This window comes from Diabrotica undecimpunctata, chromosome 1, assembly GCF_040954645.1.
Source record: "Diabrotica undecimpunctata isolate CICGRU chromosome 1, icDiaUnde3, whole genome shotgun sequence".
Taxonomy (NCBI): domain Eukaryota; kingdom Metazoa; phylum Arthropoda; class Insecta; order Coleoptera; family Chrysomelidae; genus Diabrotica; species Diabrotica undecimpunctata.
Genome location: NC_092803.1, coordinates 93,770,794 through 93,792,913, shown reverse-complemented (window position 1 = coordinate 93,792,913; position 22,120 = coordinate 93,770,794). Strand labels below are relative to the sequence as shown.

General features: G+C 29.7%; 1 protein-coding gene across 4 annotated transcripts in view; it reads right to left on the bottom strand.

Annotated features, from left to right (window-relative positions):
* Positions 1-22,120, bottom strand: part of Zasp66 (PDZ_signaling and DUF4749 domain-containing protein Zasp66) — a 548,712-nt gene that overhangs the window by 156,767 nt on the left and 369,825 nt on the right. For all 4 annotated transcript variants that reach the window (XR_011952064.1, XM_072545345.1, XM_072545356.1 and 1 more), the window contains one exon: positions 15,594-15,682. Coding sequence is in view for 3 of the 4 variants with exons in the window: in XM_072545345.1 (XP_072401446.1) it covers positions 15,594-15,682 (89 nt within the window). In the remaining variant the exon portion in view is untranslated. The remainder of the gene's footprint in view (positions 1-15,593; positions 15,683-22,120) is intronic.

Genomic DNA, 22,120 nt, shown 5'->3' with positions numbered 1-22,120 from the left:
TCCAACGCTGTTACTCTGACAGCCTTTTTGTTTCCTTGCCTATCAGCTTGGGAGATTTCTTTAGAAATTCCGGGCCTTTCGGCGTTCGGATTTTCTCCAGAAGCTCCCTGCCCTTCGGCTTTAGGAACTATGATTTTGGCTCCGGAGTTCCCTGGCCCTTCGGCATCGGGAACCCTTTGGTCCTGAGTTTTTTTGTATTTGTTTTTGTTTGTTTTTGAGATTCCATATTGATCCCACGAGTAGCTAGGGAAAGACAGTCAACCCCTCACAGAACCCTGCTTGCGAGGGTAAGGTCTAAATACTAAGGGGTGTGACCTGTTGCCCCAAAGGAACCGTTTGCGACACTGTTACCCCAGTGCCTCACAGCCCTCACCACGGTGTCTCACGGCTTGGCGTGGGGATTCTTTATCGACTATCTAGTCTAGATCCGCAGAGTTTAGTTTCAACAGGGCCACCACGTGAAGGGTGCAATCAAAGATTGATTACACACCCCCAATCATTGTTGGGGGTAGCCAGCGGTATTGGGATAGTTTAAGGAGGTGCAAAGTCCTAAGACTCTCCGTGCAAAACTTGTTCCCTGAGATTTGTTTTTTTCCCGCTCAGCTTTATGCCGATTAGAAGAAGAGCGCATCCCCCGGCCCCAGCCTAGTATCCTACTCGGCCGAAAGATGCCAGGGTGTCTCGCTCCGTGACGTTAGATGTCTAAAAAAGATTTCCTCCACCGTTGCCTGCCAGAATTCAATGGATATGCTGTTACTGGAATCTGTCAATTTGTCAATTAAAAAAAACCGTCTGTCTATGTACCAGCACCTACTTTAAGTCAGGCAGCGTATATGGCAGCTTTTGAGCAAAGAGTATATAAGTGAACTTCAAAAAAGAACTAAGTGGAAGTTGAATTACGATTCATTAAGAGCGGGTTCCCTAGTTATAATAAAGGAAGACCACCAACCTCCGTTAAAATGGAAACTGGGACGTGTGGAGAATATTCATGTTGGCAACGATGGAGTAGCTCGAGTTGCTACTATACGGACCACAGACGGACTGATCAAGAAATCATTTTTAAAAAATTGTTCACTACCATTGGAAGTCCAAAGAACATTTTACTTTGTAGTTTTTAAGTGTTACCTTTAGTTTTATGTACTTTGAAAGGCAATCTCTTTCAAGGCGAGGTGCATGTTCGGAATCCACGGACTAAGACACAAAGTGACAACATTGTGACATTGGGTGCCAGCATTTTGCAGCGGCGCACCTGCCTGTGACATTTTTGTAAATATTGATATAACTGCATTGCCGAACTGGAAATCTTTCATTCTATTTGGAGGTAAAGAAATATAAGCGGTAAGTGTAACAGGTGCTGCGTTCTAGCGTCAAGTTACTTATCCTCCAAGCCAACTACGAGTAGGGCTTGGAAGAGAAGCGGTACAAGTGCACTTGTACCCCTGTTCCACTGTGTCAGACTGTTAGTTTGTTATCAATTTGGATGAGCAGTAATATTCTCTAGCTTCTAGCATAAGCTTCTCTAAAGTAATATTAATTTGTTGTTATTAAACTACAGTGTTTTTAAGAAGAGTTCGTTTTTTTAAGCTTTAAAGGACATGGATGTATGTAACCTAAAAACTGAACGTAAGTTAAAAAAAAGTTCCCTTAGGCGTGACATTCATAGATAAAAGACGAAAGAAATCACCGCCGAACAAAATTTCTGAAAGACCAATTGAAATCATAAAAGAGCATAATAATAAATTCCCTAGGTACACAAGCCGCTACTCTAGAAATAAAACTTCGAATAGGAGGTATCTTCCTCAGGAGTGTCAATTTGAAAATAATGTATAAACTTTATTTGTGATTTCTGTAAGGAGGAAAAACAGGAAGAACCTGTAAAGGAAAGCTTTTACAGGAATATTTTTAATACTCAGTTCGACCTTAGTGTCAAAAGTCCAAGTACAGGCGTCTGTGACAAATTTTAGATAAAAACAAATCTCGGTTTGGCAAAAGAAAAAGCTTTAGCTCAGAGAGAAAAAGACTTACACTTGCGTAAGGCGGAAGTCATAAGAACAGCAAAAGATGAATGTCATGACCTAAAGGATGCTAGCAAAATTGGGATCATCTTTGACTGAAACGACCCATTTCTTTATATGACACGAAGGTCAGGCATCACGTGGATGTCAGGAAATATCATCTTGTCTCATCTAAAATATATAGAACTCTCCCCCTATCTGTGTTACTATGGCACTCTCGCCCTTCCAGGCAAAAACGTCGATGACCATCTACACGACCTCTATGAGGAAATTCCCTGTGTAGATGTGTTAGCTGATGCAGTACGAAAGGCTGCTTCGGACGCCAATCCTGGACCCTACATGTCAAGTTTAAACATTGACGTAAATAATTGGTAAAACAAAACTTATTAGGTTACCGCCCCTTCGCATACGCCGCCCAAAAGCTAAAAATCTAGCTTTCTCTAATGGAGTAGGACCCGCTGAATTCCAGTGCTACCCATCCGATACTGGCTTCAACTTCGACTTTCTGAATGCCATTTCCAACTTATTGAGCACACCCAAGACATTTAAAATATCTGACGTCGTGTTCAGTACCCTGAGTGATATCCCGTCCCTTAGTTTAGGCCCAAAGTCAAAACGTTAAAAGTGAGACGCGCCCTACCCCTTTAACTCAAGAGGACCTAGCTCAATAATCCGCAACTCCGAACTAATCAAGACTAGAGGAGTTAACAATGTAGACACCACTTCGTGCTGCATCGGTTTTGCATTTAGTGACAATTATGGAGGCCAACACAAGAGTCATCTGACAGTCAAATTTTGGCTCTATATTGTAAGAAATACTAATATTCAAACAGTAGATCAGTGCTTGTTTATAAGCGGCCATTCTTATGAGTGTAACCAAAACTTTGGTTTGATAAAGTTAAAAACAAAAGAACCAAAAAGGACCTGTACGTACATCAACATTGGATGGAGCTGGTCATTTTCTATAAGTATAAAGTTCTTTACCGTACAGATAAAAAATAACGATATTTTGGACTTCCAAACAGTTGCGCCATACTTCAAGAAGAGCGTAAACGGAATACAGAGTATGCAATGGTTACATTTTCAGTAGGACAAACCTTTCACCCAGTTTTACAAGAAAACAGCCGAAGGTAAAGAGTTTACTGAGCTATCTATGAGACATACTCAAGCTGGCAAACATTCTGTCCTGCCAGATCTCTTGCCAGTACCGATTGACTAAGGCCTCTCATTAAGCAAGCTTAATATTCAAATTTTTAACAGTTACTCAACTATGTACCTACAATTTACCATGAGTTCCTCACAAATCTGCGACATGATGGTCAACAAGCTGGAGAGCTAGCAAACTCAGAAGAAGCAGAAGTCGAAAATGACGATTTGGATCAACATTACGACACTGATATTGACGAATTATAAGTCAACTATGTATTAGTGTTAGGATGAAGAATACATTTGTATAAAAACTTTATGATTTATTTACATTTTTACCTTTATGTTGCATACTTAGAAGTAAAGAGATACAATGCTACTTAGCAACCTAAAAATAGGTCCAAAATGAGTAAAGTCAATCAAATTATGAGTTTTTGTTACAAATAATAATAATAATGTATACAGTTACTAAACGGAGAAGAAAAACTAGCGTTAAATAATCATGGCAATTACATTGAAGGCTCAACTTTGAACGGCGTTTACTCAAAATTTACTTTTTGTCACTTATACCCCTTTACTTCTAGGGTTTTTATTATATATTTAAACAAATATATATATATATATATATATATATATATATATATATATATATATATATATATATATATATATATATATATATATATATATATATATATATATATATACCTATATATATACCTATATATATATATATAAATTTTTACTTGATGGTATTAAAATAAATCGCACTGCCATTAACCTCAATTAAGTAAGTATATAAACAACAAACTATTATTAAATTGTATTTTACCATGTTTTAAATAATTGTAGCTCTCATCTGATGATGCCAATGAAAATTGGCGAAATATAATGAATTGTTAAACAGAGTACACTTGGCTTTTAATCAGCTGTATACCCAATTAACCTCAACCCCCCTTTTTCATCTACCAGTTCAGCTGTTATTTTAGAGGATCTGATATATATATATATATATATATATATATATATATATATATATATATATATATATATATATATATATATATATATATATATATACCTATATATACTGTTACCATAAATTCTGACCCTAAACTGTAAATATTATGACTAATTCTTTTTTTGTTGTAGTTATTTGAGAGTGCGACGATCTCTCAGCGAAGACCGCAAACTGGTTTATTTGGTCCCGCTTGGAAGTTTCGAGTCGTGGAAATGACTCATCATAAGCCTTTCGCCAAAACAGCAGTCTATTCGATGTGTTTCGAGAAACAGCTGTTTTCATTCTCGAATAACAGGACTTTATATTTATAGAGGAATTTTGTTATGAAGGGGGTCAGTTAATTTTGAAGAGGCGCTAGCGATTTTAATTGTTACGTTCGCCTATATAAATTATGTATTATTCGTTAAATAAATTGATATAAATTATCGTGCTTTTTAATGAATTAAGATAAGAACAATATAATAAATTAATAAAGACATAGCAGTTAAATAAATTCATTACAATACCTATATATATATATATATATATATATATATATATATATATATATATATATATATTATATGAGTAAGTTCCAAAAAAACTAAATCTTTTGGTCACGAGGATATCGGTCAAAGGGAAATCCTCGTGACCAACAGATTTAGTTCTTTTGGAACTTACTCATTGAATAATTGTTTGACGGTCGTACTCCTTTATATATATATATATATATATATATATATATATATATATATATATATATATATATATATATATATATATATATATATATATATATATATATATATATATATATATATATATATATATATATATATATATAGGTTCTCAAGCAGTCTCTAAAAACTTCTATAATGTTTATTTTAATAAGTTACAGGAGTGAAAAAAGAGAAAATTTAGTGTGATTTTGAATTTTAAGTATCTCATTCAAAAAAACTTTTTGTTTATTCTAAGGGATTTTCGGCCCTCGGTAATAATGTCACCTTTCATTCTGCGTTTAAATTTTTCAAAAATATTTGTTAGTTTTCTCAGGATTCGAAAAAAATGAATACATTTAAAAAGCATTGGCCCGAAATGTTGCGCCTACGCTCTTAACGCAACTAAACCGATTTTCGTAAACAATAACTATGATTGTTTAACAGTAGTTTCAAGTAAGAGAGTACCTACATAAACAAACATAATGGCTATTATCGTTTATGTGTATATTTATTGAAGTGAAAGAAACTAATGAAGGATATATTTATTATAACTTGAAAAATAAACTAAACAATGCAAATAGTAAATCGTACTTACATTTACATTACACGTTATTATTAAATCGTGAATCGTCTAAATTGACATTTAAAAACGTAAGTTTTTCTACTTTACTTCTTGTTAACCGTGTTTTTCTTTTATTTAAAATTAAACTAGATTTTGAACATGTGTTCTCATTTACAATACTTTATGAATATAGTGGTTAAGTTAGGATATACATGGCAATGGTTTTTCTACCATTGTAATGGACTCTCGATACAGGTGTACGTTTAGATGAGTCATGTCCAATTAATTGTTCAAAAATACACCATGGACCTAAGTCATCTTTATCGGTTTCCTTTTCTTGTACTGGTTGATTTTCAATAGTACAATCTTCTTTTTCTTTTTTTATAGAAGTAACCAGCTTCTTAACTCTTTCTTTTGTTTTTTTACCTGCATTTTTATCAGAAAATCCCTGCACTTTAAATCGTGAATCCATAAATGTACATAATGACAATGTGCCACTTTGTTCTATCCCTCTACATCTTTTTGCTAAACCCGATATTAGTAATTTTACTATGTCGGATACTATGGATTACGTTTGCTAAAATTTTATTGCAAGATTCTTGCAGGCAGCGTACCATAACAATCACTGAACTACCCTTCAAGTATTTTTGGCCACTCATTGTACTTGTTATTTATTTAAAAGGCCGTAAAATTTGGGAAAGTTGAGAACAAATAATCCAGTCTTCATTATTTAGATTTGGCCCAAGTCTAAGTCTGTATTAACTAATACAAATGTGAAACGGATTGCCTCTTCTAACTCGGTCATTCTTTTTAACATGTAATAGGTGAAGTTCTTCCTAGTTTCCACGTCTTGGATTGGCCGTTTGGGAACTTTGTTATGTTGTAATTGATACTTTAAAAGCCTTTCTAAAGATAAGGTACTTTTTTTGAAATGTGTTTTTTTAGAAACTGAAATTTGAAATTAGTGAAATAATTTCACTAATTTCAAAAGCGATCTTTTCTGAATTATGGTTTCCAGAAAAATGGCAGCAGCCTAATAAAACCGTTTTAAATTCTAAATTTTCGGTTAAATATTGTCCTGTTAATGCGATGTAACTCTCAGTTACTCCATATGTCCAGAGGTCAGTAGTAATACAGATATTTTCTACTTCTTTAACAACTTGTGATCTAATAATTTGCTTAGTTTTGATATAACATTCCTGAAGTAATGAACCTGACGTAATGAACAAGTTTTTCTTGATGGTGGTTTATATCCAAGAATCCACTCTGCAAACTTTTTAAAAGCTCGTTCTTCAACTATGGAAAACGGATGAAACGAGTCTTTGTATAGGTTTAGTAAATCCATATCTATTTGTTTCTTTTGTTCTAAACTAATATTTTTATTAATGGAAGTATCCATTACCTTTTGACGCTTGGGTGACGGTGACAGTATGTCAGTACTTGTAGTAGAAGTAGTCGAAACGGACAGAAATGCGTCTTGAGACGTTTCAATTATTGCAATATTCAGAAAGTGGACCATAAAAGCTACATCTTCTACAAATGCGCATTTTTTGAAAATAAAATTATTATTTTTATACTAGGTCAATAATTTTGACTAAGAAAAAGAATTCTTAATTGAATATTTACAATAAATAAATCCTTTGACGAACTATCGATAAAGATTTGAAATCGAAAATGCAGATCAATCGTAAATCGAAACTCATTCATTAATCAGAATACCTAGTTATAAAAAACAAAAGAAAGAGTTAAGAAGCTGGTTACTTCTATAAAAAAAGAAAAAGAAGATTGTACTATTGAAAATCAACCAGTACAAGAAAAAGAAAACGTTAAAGATGACTTAAGTCCATGGTGTATTTTGATGAATTAATTGGACATGACTCATCTAAACATACACCTGTATCAGGAGATATAAAAGAAGTTGACATGTATTTGTCTGATGATATATTACCCACAAAAAATTTCGAACGCAGATTGGAACTGTCCATTACCGTACTGGAAAAACCATCGCCAGGTATATCCTAACTTAACCACTATATTCATAAAATATTGTAGTATTGTAACAAAATCTGTTCCCTGTGAACACATGTTTAAAATCTGGTTTAATTTTAAATAAAAGAAGAACACGGTTAACAAGAAAAGTGTAATAATGTGTAATGTAAATGTAAGTACTATTTGTATTGTTTAATTTATTTTTCAAGTTATAATAAATATATCCTTCGTTAGTTTCTTTCACTTCAATACTTATACAGATAAACGATAATAGCCAATATGTTTGTGTACTGGCTTATTTGAAACTACTGGTAAACAATCAACTAGTTACAGTTTACGAAAAACAGTTTCGATAAAAATGTTAACGACCCACCTCTAGTTTCTTAGCTATATTAGGATCGGAACCAGAAATGTAAAATATCTCTGATCGATACTAATCGTCTCACTAATGGGCAATGGGTGTCAATGAGAAATAGGGAGGGGAGACCAAGGGGAAATATGATTGTTACCTTTGTCTATTCGCTGATTTTTGCTGAGTAGATTTTACACTTTAAAATATTACGATTTAAGACAAATTGCTTTTAATAAAGAAAGCTACAGAGTGTTAACCGCAAATTTAAAATTTTATTTTTCGCTATAACTTTCATGTTTGTAAACATTTATGTACAAAAATTTACAACTGGATACTTTTAAATATGAGAAATTATAATTTGATGCACACTTTGATGTAGCTAATAGATGGCGCCACATATGCCACATATGTGGTATAAATTTGCACTTAACTTTTTTGCTCTTTAAGTTACGTGTATTTGTGACCAAAATATTAAAGATACAGAGGTTATTTTAAGAAAAAAAAAGGTATACCTATTAATAACTTCAAAACTCAACAGTTTTCGAGATAATCGCATTTTACAAATCAGCTGCATAATTATGATTTAAGGTAATTACTCCAGGCAATGAAGGAAAAATATACAAAAACATTAATACTTCTGAATTTTGGTATAAAATACCTTTAACTAAAGTTAATAGTTAACAGTAGATATCAAATATTAAATAAAATAAATATATCAGCAGTATAATTAATAATAGTATTTGACAAAATAACAGAATAATAGGATTTTACATAAAACATTTTACGTTTTATGCTAAATTAAAGTCATAATCAAAACATTTTGTTTACAAACCAACTTAAGAAATATTTAAACTAAATAACATAACTTTTTGTCAAAGTAAGTGTTCGATATGTTCACCATTTTCTTTAATTTGGCAACATGGCGTTTGACGAGAGTGTTTATAAGGAACTAGATCGTCTAAAAAAGTCCGAGTTATTGTAAATTTTAATATCTAAAAAGGTGCCAGACTCGTTAAAAGTGAGTGAAAGTATTAAACAACTGGTGGAATACAGGGAGACTGATAAGTCCGCTGAAAATGGTGTGATCAACAGTGATAATCTCGAGTTGAGGTTAGAAATCAATAAGCTAACATGTGATCTAAAATGTGCTAATATTGAAAGTCAATACTTGAAAGCTTTAAACAGTGAACTTACTAAAGGTAACCAACATCAGGATGAAATAATATATTTGTAAAAATCGAAAAATATTCCTTCAAATGCACCTTCTAGTTCGAACGTTGCCAAATCTTCAGACAAAATAGTTAAACCTCATAATACTAATGTCTGCAAATCTACGGAGAAAGAAGACAATCGTGAAATTGAAAACAATCATGAAACGTTACAGAAAAAAAAGAAGCTAAATATAAGTCAACTACCGTCTCTACATCGATGCCTCAACCGTCCAATAAGAAAAATGATCTTATCACGAAACAAGAAAAAATTATGACGTCAATAGTTTCTCTAGTAGAAAGCAGCTCTTCAGACAACGGCAGATGGGAAGAAGTTCGTCATAGAAGCAGAAGACAGAGACAAGCTATTGTAGGCACAAGTACAAATACCACGATAAAAGGTACTCCTAAATTCGTGGATCTCCACGTATATAGAATAGAACCAACTGCAACAGCGGCTTCTATTGTACAGCATCTAAAGCCTCATTTTCCAGAAGTCATTTGTGAGGGGATGAATTCCCGTCATCCTGAATTATATGCATCCTTCAAAGTACGGATACACCAAGAACACTTCAAGAAGGCAATGGATCCTGCAGTGTGGCCTAAGAACGCTTGTGTAAATAGTTTTTTATACCTACGGGGGCAACCTCAAAATCAGGGGTAAGTTTTAATCCAAATTTAATGCTGTTAAATATTCAAAGCATAAATAGTGATCAAATTTGTGATGTTATTTTAGAACTTACTTCTCATAAGAGCATAAATATTATCTGTTTAACGGAATTATGGGAATCAAATGATTCTATCGGGAACGTCAACATTGAAGGTTTTATCCTAGCAAGTTGTTATTTGCGAGATAACTCAATAAGAGGAAGAGGCGTAGGAATTTGGGTTCGAAAAGGTCTTAATTTTAATAACAAACTCAACTCTAGGATAAAGCAATATTGTGTTGATAAACATTCTAAATTTTGTACCTATTACTTTTTTCAAAGACAAGAAAAATGACTCATATGTTATATTAAATTGTTACAGATCACCATCTGGTGATTTAAGTATTTTTTTGAATAACCTCGAAGGCATTTTAAATTATTTATATAAACCAAATATACGTTTTGTAATATGTGGTGATTTTAATGTAGATACCAGACATATGACTAACGACCATGTTAATCTACTCAATGTTTTACTGAATTTTAATATTAATTTTAATCTTGTCAATTGGCCAACTAGGGTCACGGATACCAGCGTTACAACGTTAGATAATGTATTTGTAAATTTCTCGAACTCCGGTTTGTCATGTGTACTTGACAACACTGTATCAGATCACAGAACGGTTTTAGTGGAACTTGACTTTGAAACGGAATTGCCATACTTTATACAAAAAAGACAATTTGGTGAGGAATCGATAAATCACTTTATCGTTAACCTCATTAACGAAAACTGGAATAGTGTTTATGGAATTTTAGACACTAATCTAGCATTTCAAGCTTTTATAAATATCTTTTTGTATCATTTTAATAATAGCTTTCCATTAACAACGACAAAAATCAAAACAACTAAAAATAAATGGATTAATAGTGAAGTTCGAAAGTCTAGTTTTGAATTAAGAAATTTACACGCTTTATCAAGGGCAGTACCAATTCTTAGAGATTTTTATCAACAACAAAGGAAAAAACATAGAAAACTTTTGACCAAAACAAGAAAAGATTATTACCAGAAAATCATTACTTCGTCTGATAATCCCAATAAAATCACGTGGAAAATTGTCAATGATTTTTCAAAAAGTGCTAATAACAATGCTAATACTTTTTTAATGTATGATGACAATAATATAATAACAGATCCGCAAGAGGTAGCATGCACTTTTAACACATTTTTTAAAAATGCACCCATTGATATCGTGTCGAAAATTTCAGGTAATACAGTAGACAAAGATAGTCAGTCAATTATTATAGATCATGAAAATTTCTTTCAATTGTACCCATTTACTGGGCAGGAACTGATCGAACTCTTGCAAAGTAAACTTAAAAACAAATCCTCTAGTGGTTTTGACGAGATACCTGCATTTTTGGTGAAAAAAGTTTTACCTTTTATAATCAATCCTTTAACTTATCTCACCAATTTGTCTTTTTGCAATGGGGATTTTCCTAATTACTTAAAGACAGGCAAAGTAGTTCCCATTTTTAAAAAAGGAGATCCAAAACCGGTCAGCAATTATAGGCCTATAACAATTCCCAGTATATTTTCAAAGGTATTTGAGTATGGATATTTAAAGAGATTAAATGGTTATCTAAAAAACAATAATATCATAACTATAAATCAACATGAATTTCAAGAAAATAAATCTACTAATACGGCAGTCCATGCATTTTATGCTCATTTAACCAGTTTGATTGATGCAGGCGAATGTCCTATTGGAATATTTTGTGATCTTAGTAGGGCATTTGACTGTGTCAACCATGAAATATTATTTAAAAAACTAAAACAGATAGGTATTACAGGAAACTCTTTACAGTGGATTATGTCATTTCTAAACAATAGACAACAATATGTGAGCCTGCAGACGAGGATCGAGGATTGTGTGACCAGTTGTAGATCTAGTCTTGTTAGTACAAACATGGGTGTTCCCCAAGGATCTATAATAGGACCAATTCTCTTTGTAGTCTACATTAACGACATCGTACAAGTGAACAGAGCGGTTAATTTCACTATATATGCGGATGATACGTCAATTATTCTATCTAACAAATCCAACGTAATCCTACAACATCAATGTAATGATTTTCTTTCATCTTTATATTCTTGGTTTTGTGATAACTCGTTGCATCTTAATGCAGAAAAAACGCAAGTTATACATTTTCACAATAAACAAAAATACTTGGAAAATCTTCAGCTTATTACCATGCAAATAGCTACGGTGTCGTCAGGCAAGTTTTTGGGAATAACGATTGACGAAAGTTTGGATTGGAAGTTGCATTGTGGAGCGGTTGTTTCGAAGTTGAGTTCCATTAACTATCTAATTAGAAATTTAAAATATGTTCTGACGGAAAATCAGCTACTTATGATTTATTATGCACTCGTAGAGTCCAGGCTAAGATACGGGATATGTTTTTGGGGTATGTCTGGTTATGCAAATGGTATTTTCGTCATACAAAAGAAAATATTGCGTTGTGTCGCTGGTGTCTCCCGACTAACTAGTTGTAGAGAATATTTTAAAAAATATAAAATTTTAACATTGGCGTGTCTATACATTTTTAAATTATGTGTTTTTATTTTTAATAACTTACATCAGTTTAAAACGAGTGGTGATATGCATAATTTCAATACTAGATATTGTAATAAACTTTATATACCATTTTCAAAAGGTAACATTAAATTTAAATCGCCCAGAGTATACGGGCTACAGGTGTTTAATCATTTATCTACAGTTGTAAAGTCCACTAGTTCAATAAATGTATTTAAGAGGAATCTTAGGCAATTTTTATGTGAAAAAGTATTTTATACAGTCGAATATAATTTAGATCTTAGATATTAGCTGTATTTCATTTAGCTTTTAAATTTATTTCATGTCTTGTTTAGTCTAGTTTAGTGTTTAGTTTTTAGCAATGTATATTTATGACTAATTCTATACAAACTATGTTTGTCAGAAAGAAAATAAAGAATTTAATTTAATTTAATTAATTTAATTTAATTTAATTTAATTTAATTTAATTTAATTTAATTTAATTTAATTCAATATAATATAATATAATATAATATAATATAATATAATATAATATAATATAATATAATATAATATAATATAATATAATATAATATAATATAATATAATATAATATAATATAATATAATATAATATAATATAATATAATATAATATAATATAATATAATATAATATAATATAATATAATATAATATAATATAATATAATATAATATAATATAATATAATATAATATAATATAATATAATATAATATAATATAATATAATATAATATAATTTAATTTAATTTAATTTAATTTAATTTAATTTAATTTAATTTAATTTAATTTAATTTAATTTAATTTAATTTAATTTAATTTAATTTAATTTAATTTAATTTAATTTAATTTAATTTAATTTAATTTAATTTAATTTAATTTAATTTAATTTAATTTAATTTAATTTAATTTAATTTAATTTAATTTAATTTAATTTAATTTAATTTAATTTAATTTAATTTAATTTAATTTAATTTAATTTAATTTAATTTAATTTAATTTAATTTAATTTAATTTAATTTAATTTAATTTAATTTAATTTAATTTAATTTAATTTAATTTAATTTAATTTAATTTAATTTAATTTAATTTAATTTAATTTAATTTAATTTAATTTAATTTAATTTAATTTAATTTAATTTAATTTAATTTAATTTAATTTAATTTAATTTAATTTAATTTAATTTAATTTAATTTAATTTAATTTAATTTAATTTAATTTAATTTAATTTAATTTAATTTAATTTAATTTAATTTAATTTAATTTAATTTAATTTAATTTAATTTAATTTAATTTAATTTAATTTAATTTAATTTAATTTAATTTAATTTAATTTAATTTAATTTAATTTAATTTAATTTAATTTAATTTAATTTAATTTAATTTAATTTAATTTAATTTAATTTAATTTAATTTAATTTAATTTAATTTAATTTAATTTAATTTAATTTAATTTAATTTAATTTAATTTAATTTAATTTAATTTAATTTAATTTAATTTAATTTAATTTAATTTAATTTAATTTAATTTAATTTAATTTAATTTAATTTAATTTAATTTAATTTAATTTAATTTAATTTAATTTAATTTAATTTAATTTAATTTAATTTAATTTAATTTAATTTAATTTATTTTAATTTAATTTAATTTAATTCATTTGTCAATATATTCCATAAAAGATCGTCTCATATTAAATAGCATCATTGTTTCTGAAGAAACTGCTGCAGTATTTATTTCTTCCTATAGTTGGTTGCGAATGTTTATGGGATTCTTATAAACACGTTGATGTAATGCGCCCCAGACACCAAAATCAAGCGGATTAAATTCTGGGCTACGTGGTGGCTATAATGTATAATGGATGAATATATTCTTTTGGCTACATATCCAAATCTTATGGTATATTGTAGAACTGCATCTTATTTGTCGTAGAGGTTAAATATTATCTTAAACTGTGATGTATCTCGATCATTGGTTACTTATATACACACGGAATAACCTATCGATGACATTACTTATTTATATGATTACGTTACAGCTTACGAGTAACTATAATTACATCTCGAACAAATGGGCTATTACGATTTACTGACGAACTAATATTATGCTGAACTAAATTGTCTGTGTGTTTACTGTGTAATGAATAATAAGTATTCTTTTGGGATTTTTTATGAATTAAGTAATTATATCAATATCTCACCACATTGCCAAGGAATATGACTACCACTACCAATTTAACATTCAGAAAAGTTGTATTTAAGCATGTTCTCACTGCTTTCTCTCTAGAATGTAGAGGTATACCATCTTGCATAAACAACATATGTTGAGTTTTCAGCATTTTACAATAGAGAAAAAGTAATACAACGCCAGTATAGAAACTTAGAAAGCGATGGAAAAGGGAAATTGTAAACATAATGACGGCCAACGTCTGAACGGACACGGCACCTAAAGAAGAAGATGAAGAATCTTTTCTCCAATAAGACATTTAGCAGCCATAACAAAGCATTTTGTGATGTAACATTATCATCTGTGAGTTGTCTTATTAAGAATAAACTATGAATTATGCTTATCTTCAGATATTCAGTGCTTTACCGCATAAATATTATTATGCAGCTGACTTACAAAATGCGATTATCTCGAAAACAGTTGAACTTTGAGGTTACTAACAAGTATACCTTTTCTTTGTAAAAGTAATAAAAATAGAACTAACTTAAAGAGCCAAAAAGTTAAGCGCAAATTTATGCCGCACGTGTGACATATGTGGCGCCCTCTATCAGTTACATTAAAGTATGTATAACATTATAATTTATCCTACTCAAAAGCATCAAATTGTGAATTTTTGTTCAAACATATTTACAAACGTAAAAGTTATAGCGAAAAATTTTAATTTTGCAATTTAACACCTTGTATCTTTCTTAATATCAACATTTTGTTAAAGCAAGGTCGCTTAAATCATAATAAGTGCAGAATCTACAGTTTCTGTTTGTACAATTACTTAAGGACCACCCTTTATATATATATATATATATATATATATATATACATATATATATATATATATATATATATATATATATATATATATATATATATATATACATATATATATATATATATATATATATACATATATACATGACGTTAATTGTAATTCATACAATATTTTGTGGCGTTATATCATAAAATATTACATAATCGACGATATATATATATATATATATATATATATATATATATATATATATATATATATATATATATTACGTTTTAATGTTCGCCTATTATCCATAACATTACCTTCTTTAAAGTTTGCTGGATAGAAAACTTCAGTTAAATATACTTACAGTTTATTTCCTGTTCGCTTCTGAATACTATCGACCACATTTGATTCACTGTACAGATTGGGAGGAGAATTGAAGTGTGTGCGTACAAGCTAGAACAGAAAATTTTAAATATAAATAATTTTAAGATAAGTATTATGGATTATAGTTTTCTTTTAATAACAATTTATTTAAATTCAACGATTTACTCTTTTCAATGATTTATTTTAATTTTTAATCCAGGATTAGGCAAATAAGTAACAAATAAGAGATCTTATAGGCATGTATACGTTATTTTTTGTATTATGTATATTAAGTATTTGTCGAAATAATTCATATACATTTTCTACAATTCAACAAATCTACAAATCAACAAAGAATTTTGTACGATACTTTGATAGAACCTGTGAACATTGAATCTGGTGGAATTTATTTCCTTAATGCTAGGGATAGACAGAAAAAACATTACTGATTTTATTGTTATTGGCAAGGATCAGATTGCAGTAGGCCTAGCGTTGACTTCATCTCGAATATTTGCAACTTTATTGCAAGGCGAACGAATTCGAACGAAATATATATATATATATATATATATATATATATATATATACGTCCCGCTATCATTTTAAACTCTTATCACGTTGCAGTAATTTATCATCATCAAGAAATGCTATCATTTTCTATTTATAAGTAATGTATGTTTGTTCAGTGCACGTTTGTAGGCTTGGCACCGTTGTCGGTTTTTCAGTAATCCGATTTGTTTATTTATATTTATATTAGGGAAAATTTATGTTCATAATTAAAGCCATATATAATGAAAAAAAGATTTTTAGTTCGCATATTTAAAATTCATGCAATATAGGGTTAGGATTACTTATAAGCGTGTGACATAAAAAATATCAAAGTAAATATAAATGTTTATAAGCTTAACGGCCGATTTCATAATGATTCGCTGAAGTGGACTTTAGTAAAAGGAGACTTTATGTTAAAGTCTAATTTAAAGTGACTGTCAATGATATTTGATTTCATAATTCGCTTTAAAGGGCTCTTTAAGTAAAGTGGCTTTTAATGAAATTATATACTGTTGGTTAAACTGAATTACGATGTATTTGAACTAAAATGGAAATAATGACATTGAATGTAATACATTTTGGCCATTTTGCCGAATTTTGCACGTTTGTATTTGTGTTCTACTTACCAGATTGATATACTATACTTAATTGTCGGTTTTTAACTAATAAATTACTAACTACTAAATTATTACTTAACTACTAATCCAGATTCAGTTTAATTATTAATAACTTTAATACTAATTCAATACCACTTTAACTACTAATTATTATTATTTTTTTATATATATATTTCTGTATAAATATTATTATTGGACTTTCTTTTTAATAAGATTTATTACTTAATACTTACTTAAATCTACTAGTATTACTTAAAAAATATTTAGTTTATTAATTAGTTCATCATCATTACTATACTTTTCTTTTTAATTAGATTAATTACTTAATACTTAATTTTAATTCTAGTTTACTATTAATTTTATTAATATTAGATACTATTAATTCTATTAGTATAATACCTATATCATTAACCTAACCGCAATAAATTCCTCTTCATCAGATGAACTTGAACTAGATGTTTCAAAATTATGTATAATTGCGCTTTTAAAGTGTAAATATATTTAAAGAATAGTAGTACAAAAGTAATATGTTATTACATACAATGTAGGATGACAGTTACGCTAACCTTAAACAGTGTGGTTAAAATATTCAAAAAATAGGTTATGTACTCTTTAAAGGAAGCTTTAACAACTTAAAGGTCCGAAATCCTCACTTTAAAGTTAAAGTGGGCTTTTGATAAAAAGGATCGTTTAACTTGATTATGAAATGAAAATCTAAAGTTAAAGGCAACTTTAAATTTAAAGTCTTCTTTAACTTGATTATGAAATCGGCTGTAAAAGTCCCCTATTCAAACTTAAATTTGATAAAAAATTTGATAAAAAATTTAATTCAATAATTTACTTTAACTCATTAATTGCCATAATTTCAAGTAGCTATATTACCTGTTGTTAGGCAAAAAAATATTAAGTTATAAATTACTACAAACATAATATCTTAGAGTCTACGTTTTTTTAGCAAATTATCTCGGTGAATTAATTATCTATTTTAATTTGGTATCTACATAAAAAACTTTTTTATGGTCTACAACTTTTATTTCAATCATTTTTCTTTAGAATGTATAAAAAACGTTTTATAAGCAAAAAAATTTTTTTTTACTTTTTAAGATTTTTAAAAAACCAAAGCAGAATCAACTGTACGTCTTTACGAATTTTTCGTCAGCTACCGCTCGTACTATTTAGAATTTAAATATCTGTATAAGATATTTTTAAACTGTTTAGCGAGGTTCCGTGAACTATTATGGCATGTTTAAGTCGAATATTTTTTTTTGTGATTAAGCTACAATTATTGGTCGTTATTGAGATGAAAATTAAATTTTTAATTAATTAATATTTAACGATTCGATTTCCACTATTTAACTTTGTTCATTGTACAAATTATATAAAAATGTGTATACACATTTTGTACAAAAAACGTTTTTTGAGAAGTTTCCGGAATGGAAATCAAAACTTCAAACATAAGTTAATTAAAAAGGTGATTCTCACCACAATCACAACCAATAATTGTAACTTAATCCCATAAATCCTCTTATACAATAAGAGTATGGGAGGCGTTGATTTGCTCGAATCGCTTATTGCTCTATACAGAATATCAATTAGGTCCAAAAAGTGGTACCACAAATTCTTTTATCACTTTATTGACATTATGGTTGTTCAAGCATGGCTTTTATATAGAAGAGACTGCACTGCTTTAAAAATACCAAAAAAGGAACTATCACCCCTATTGAAATTCAAGGCAGAAATTGCACAAACTCTGTGTATGAAAAATAAAGTAAATGGTTCTAAAAGAGGGCGTCCATCTAGTTCAAATGTATCCACAGCATATGAGGAAAAGAAACGGAAATACCATGCAACAGCACCCATTCCCATATAACACAAAGACTGTATAAAGAAACACAAGTGCAAATAAAGTTAGGTAATGAAATAACAAAAACAATCACCGCAACAAAAGGACTCAAACAGGGATGTGGTCTCTCACCTACACTTTTTAACATATATATATATATATATATATATATATATATATATATATATATATATATATATATATAGATCAGGCTTTGAAAAGATGGTATAGAAAATGCGGAACAATGGGCATACCAGTACAAGAGAATATATTACATTCACTATTTTTCTCAGATGATCAAGTCATTTTTGCACAAGACAGGGAGGATATGGATGGAATATATAATAAGGAAATTAAAGGAAGAATATGAACTTTGGGGACTCAAGATAAATATGTGCAAGACCGAATACTTATGTATTGGACCCGAGGTTGCAGATTAACTTAAGTTTAGAAGAAGAGACTATTAAGAGTTGTAAGGCTTTTAAGTATTTAGGGTCAATGATTAGCCGAGATGGTACTTGTATGAAAGATATAGAAATGAAAATAGCATGGGGAAAACAAGCCATAAGAGCACTTCATGGAGTGATATGGAACAACACTCTAACCAAAGAAAACAAAAAGAGGATCTTTCAAAGCATAGTGATGAATATTACCCTATATGGAGCGGAAGTATGGCCAATGACAACAACAATACGAAATAAAATAAGAACAGTTGAACTGGACTTTATGAGAAGATGTCTACAAATCACAAGAGCGGATAGAATAAGAACTGAGGAAATATGGAACAGAATGGAAGTAAAATGCTCAATTACAAAAAAGTTGGAAAACAGAGCCCTGCAGTGGTACGGGCATGTACAAAGAATGCCAGAGCATAGGTGGCCGAAAAGAATATTAAACTGGGCTCGCCGGGAAGAAGACGGAGAGGAAGACCTGCTACAAGATGGAACACATACGTCGGAAATGCTATGATAGATAGAGACCTCAGAGAAGGTGACTGGGAGAATAGAGTGCTGTGGAGGACGAAAACAGCGAACTCATAATGGGAAAAGCCGAAGAAGAAGAAGAAGAAGAAGAAGAAGAATTTTCCCTAATTTAATTTTTGAGTCGGCCCCCCTTTTTTTGGAAAATACGGAATGTGTACTGTAAGCAACAATATGCAATTAAACTACATTTAGTGAAATAAAAATTTATTATGTGAAAACTTTATTCGGTATGAAAATTCTTAAAACAATTAGAAGTTGTAGTAAAACAAAGAAATATTTTACACTTTTGGCATTGAACTTTGGAAGTTCCTTTACAGTTAGGATATTTGCATCTTCCTTTCTTTTCAAAATATATAGGCCAATGATCCATTCCATCTTTTCCAACCTCTGCGCAGGGAATGGGTGCTGTTGCATGGTATTTCCTTTTCCTCATATGCTGTGGATACATTTGAACTAGATGGACGCCCTCTTTTAGAACCATTTACTTTATTTTTCATACACAGAGTTTGTGCAATTTCTGCCTTGAAGAGGGGTGATAGTTCCTTTTTTGGCATTTTTAAAGCAGTGCAGTCTCTTCTATATAAAAGCCATGCTTGAACAACCATAATGTCAATAAAGTGATAAAAGAATTTGTGGTACAACTTTTTGGACCTAATTGATATTCTCTATAGAGCAATAAGCGATTCGAGCAAATCAACGCCTCCCATACTCTTATTGTATAAGAGGATAGATGATGGACAATCAACTTCAATATACTGGTTAGATATACGATCCCACCTCTTCTTTTTGCTACATGGATAAGCTCCTGCATATGAGCTTAGAATTATAACGCCTTTATTGTGATACCACTTCACAACAGTCAGGAGAGTACCATTGATAATAGTTTTCTGTTCCTGAAATGATCCACGCCCTTGTTTTTTCATGTCTTTGTCCGATATTAAATCACAACCAGCGAGTCTATTTTGCCTTACAGTCCCTACACATTGTATACCATTTTTTGCTAATTATAATTACAAGTTGATACTATTGAACCAATTGTCAAAGTATAATTTGTGATTCTGGTGTTTTGGGATAATCTCTAATAACCTGAGGACTACATTACTAGCTGAACCAATATCGGTTAGAGTATGAGGTTCTTTTCCAGTATATATTTCGAATTTATACATCAAACCAGAAGTATCAGATAAAACAAAAATTCTGTACCCCCACTTTTTCGGTTTTTTGGGTTATACTGTTTTAGACTGCTTCTTCCTTTGAAAGGAACAATTTGTTCATCTATTGACAAGAACTCTTCAAGGAAAATTGTAGAACATACTTCATTCACTTTAGTGATCAATGGTCTTATTTTGTATACAAACTTTTGTACAAAAACAAAATTTTGTATATCGACATTACATCGGCTACTTCGATAATCCTCGTTTTTGGATTCCAAAACATTCGTTGTCGTGGTAGTTTATATATAGACATGTAGCATGACATACCAATAAATTGTTCAATTTCATTTTTTGTTACACCAAGTCGCTTGTTTGGACTTTGTTGAACACTATATAAATTTGACTGTTCTATTAGAGTTCCAATCAACTCGTCATCAAAAAATTTAGTAAAGTATTCTATTGGTTGTTTTATTTAGTGTGACATAGGTATATTACCTTTCCACTTGGGAATAGGTAATGCAATTTTTGTTTTGCAAACCTTCCATTGGTAGGCTACTTTTATTTTTTTAGCTTTAGGTTTGGAAGAATCGTCAGAAGGTAAATAACAGAGATCATCTATATCAGCGACATTATCCTCTAATTCGCTGTCATCAGAATCATCTGGCACAGGTCTTATAACAACATTTGCATTTCTGCTACTTCGATTTCCATAGAATCAATTTACACTAACTTCAGATAGTTCCATGACTCAATTGCATAAAATTGCCTCAAAGCAACATGTGTTTACAACTTGATTTGTGATTCGTATTTTATATTTACAATTATAAAATTACTAGGAATTACTTCCCTCACATAAGCTTATTACATAAAGTAACCAATTTTACGTTCAAAATTAGTGTACAACAAGAAAACAAGTTGAAAGATCTTCTACCTTTCGCTTATAACACACGACTGGCAACGCCCGAGAACTTAAGGTGCGAAAACTTGACTTGACGTAATGACGTAGGAGTTTGCGCGATTACTTAGAGAGAATGTATCTTTCAGTACGCAATATGCAGTTTTAATTCACTTAATAAATTAAAGGTTAGTTTTCTAACGGAAATTAATTCCGGTGTTGCCTTAAAGCTACGGTATGCAATATAGGGTTAATGAAAAGCTGAAGAAAAAAAAACAGAACCTTATTTAACCAATAAGAACTAAGATAAAATTTAATTCTTAAAATCATATTTTCTTTGTTTATTAATATTAAGATCTAAAAATTAAAAGGATTTTAAATGAAGATCTACAATGTATGACCCAAGTTATGGATGGCGTATACAGCAAAGCAGTAAAACGTTTTAACCCATTAAAATAATGGTATTCGTAAAATACCGCCACGAAGA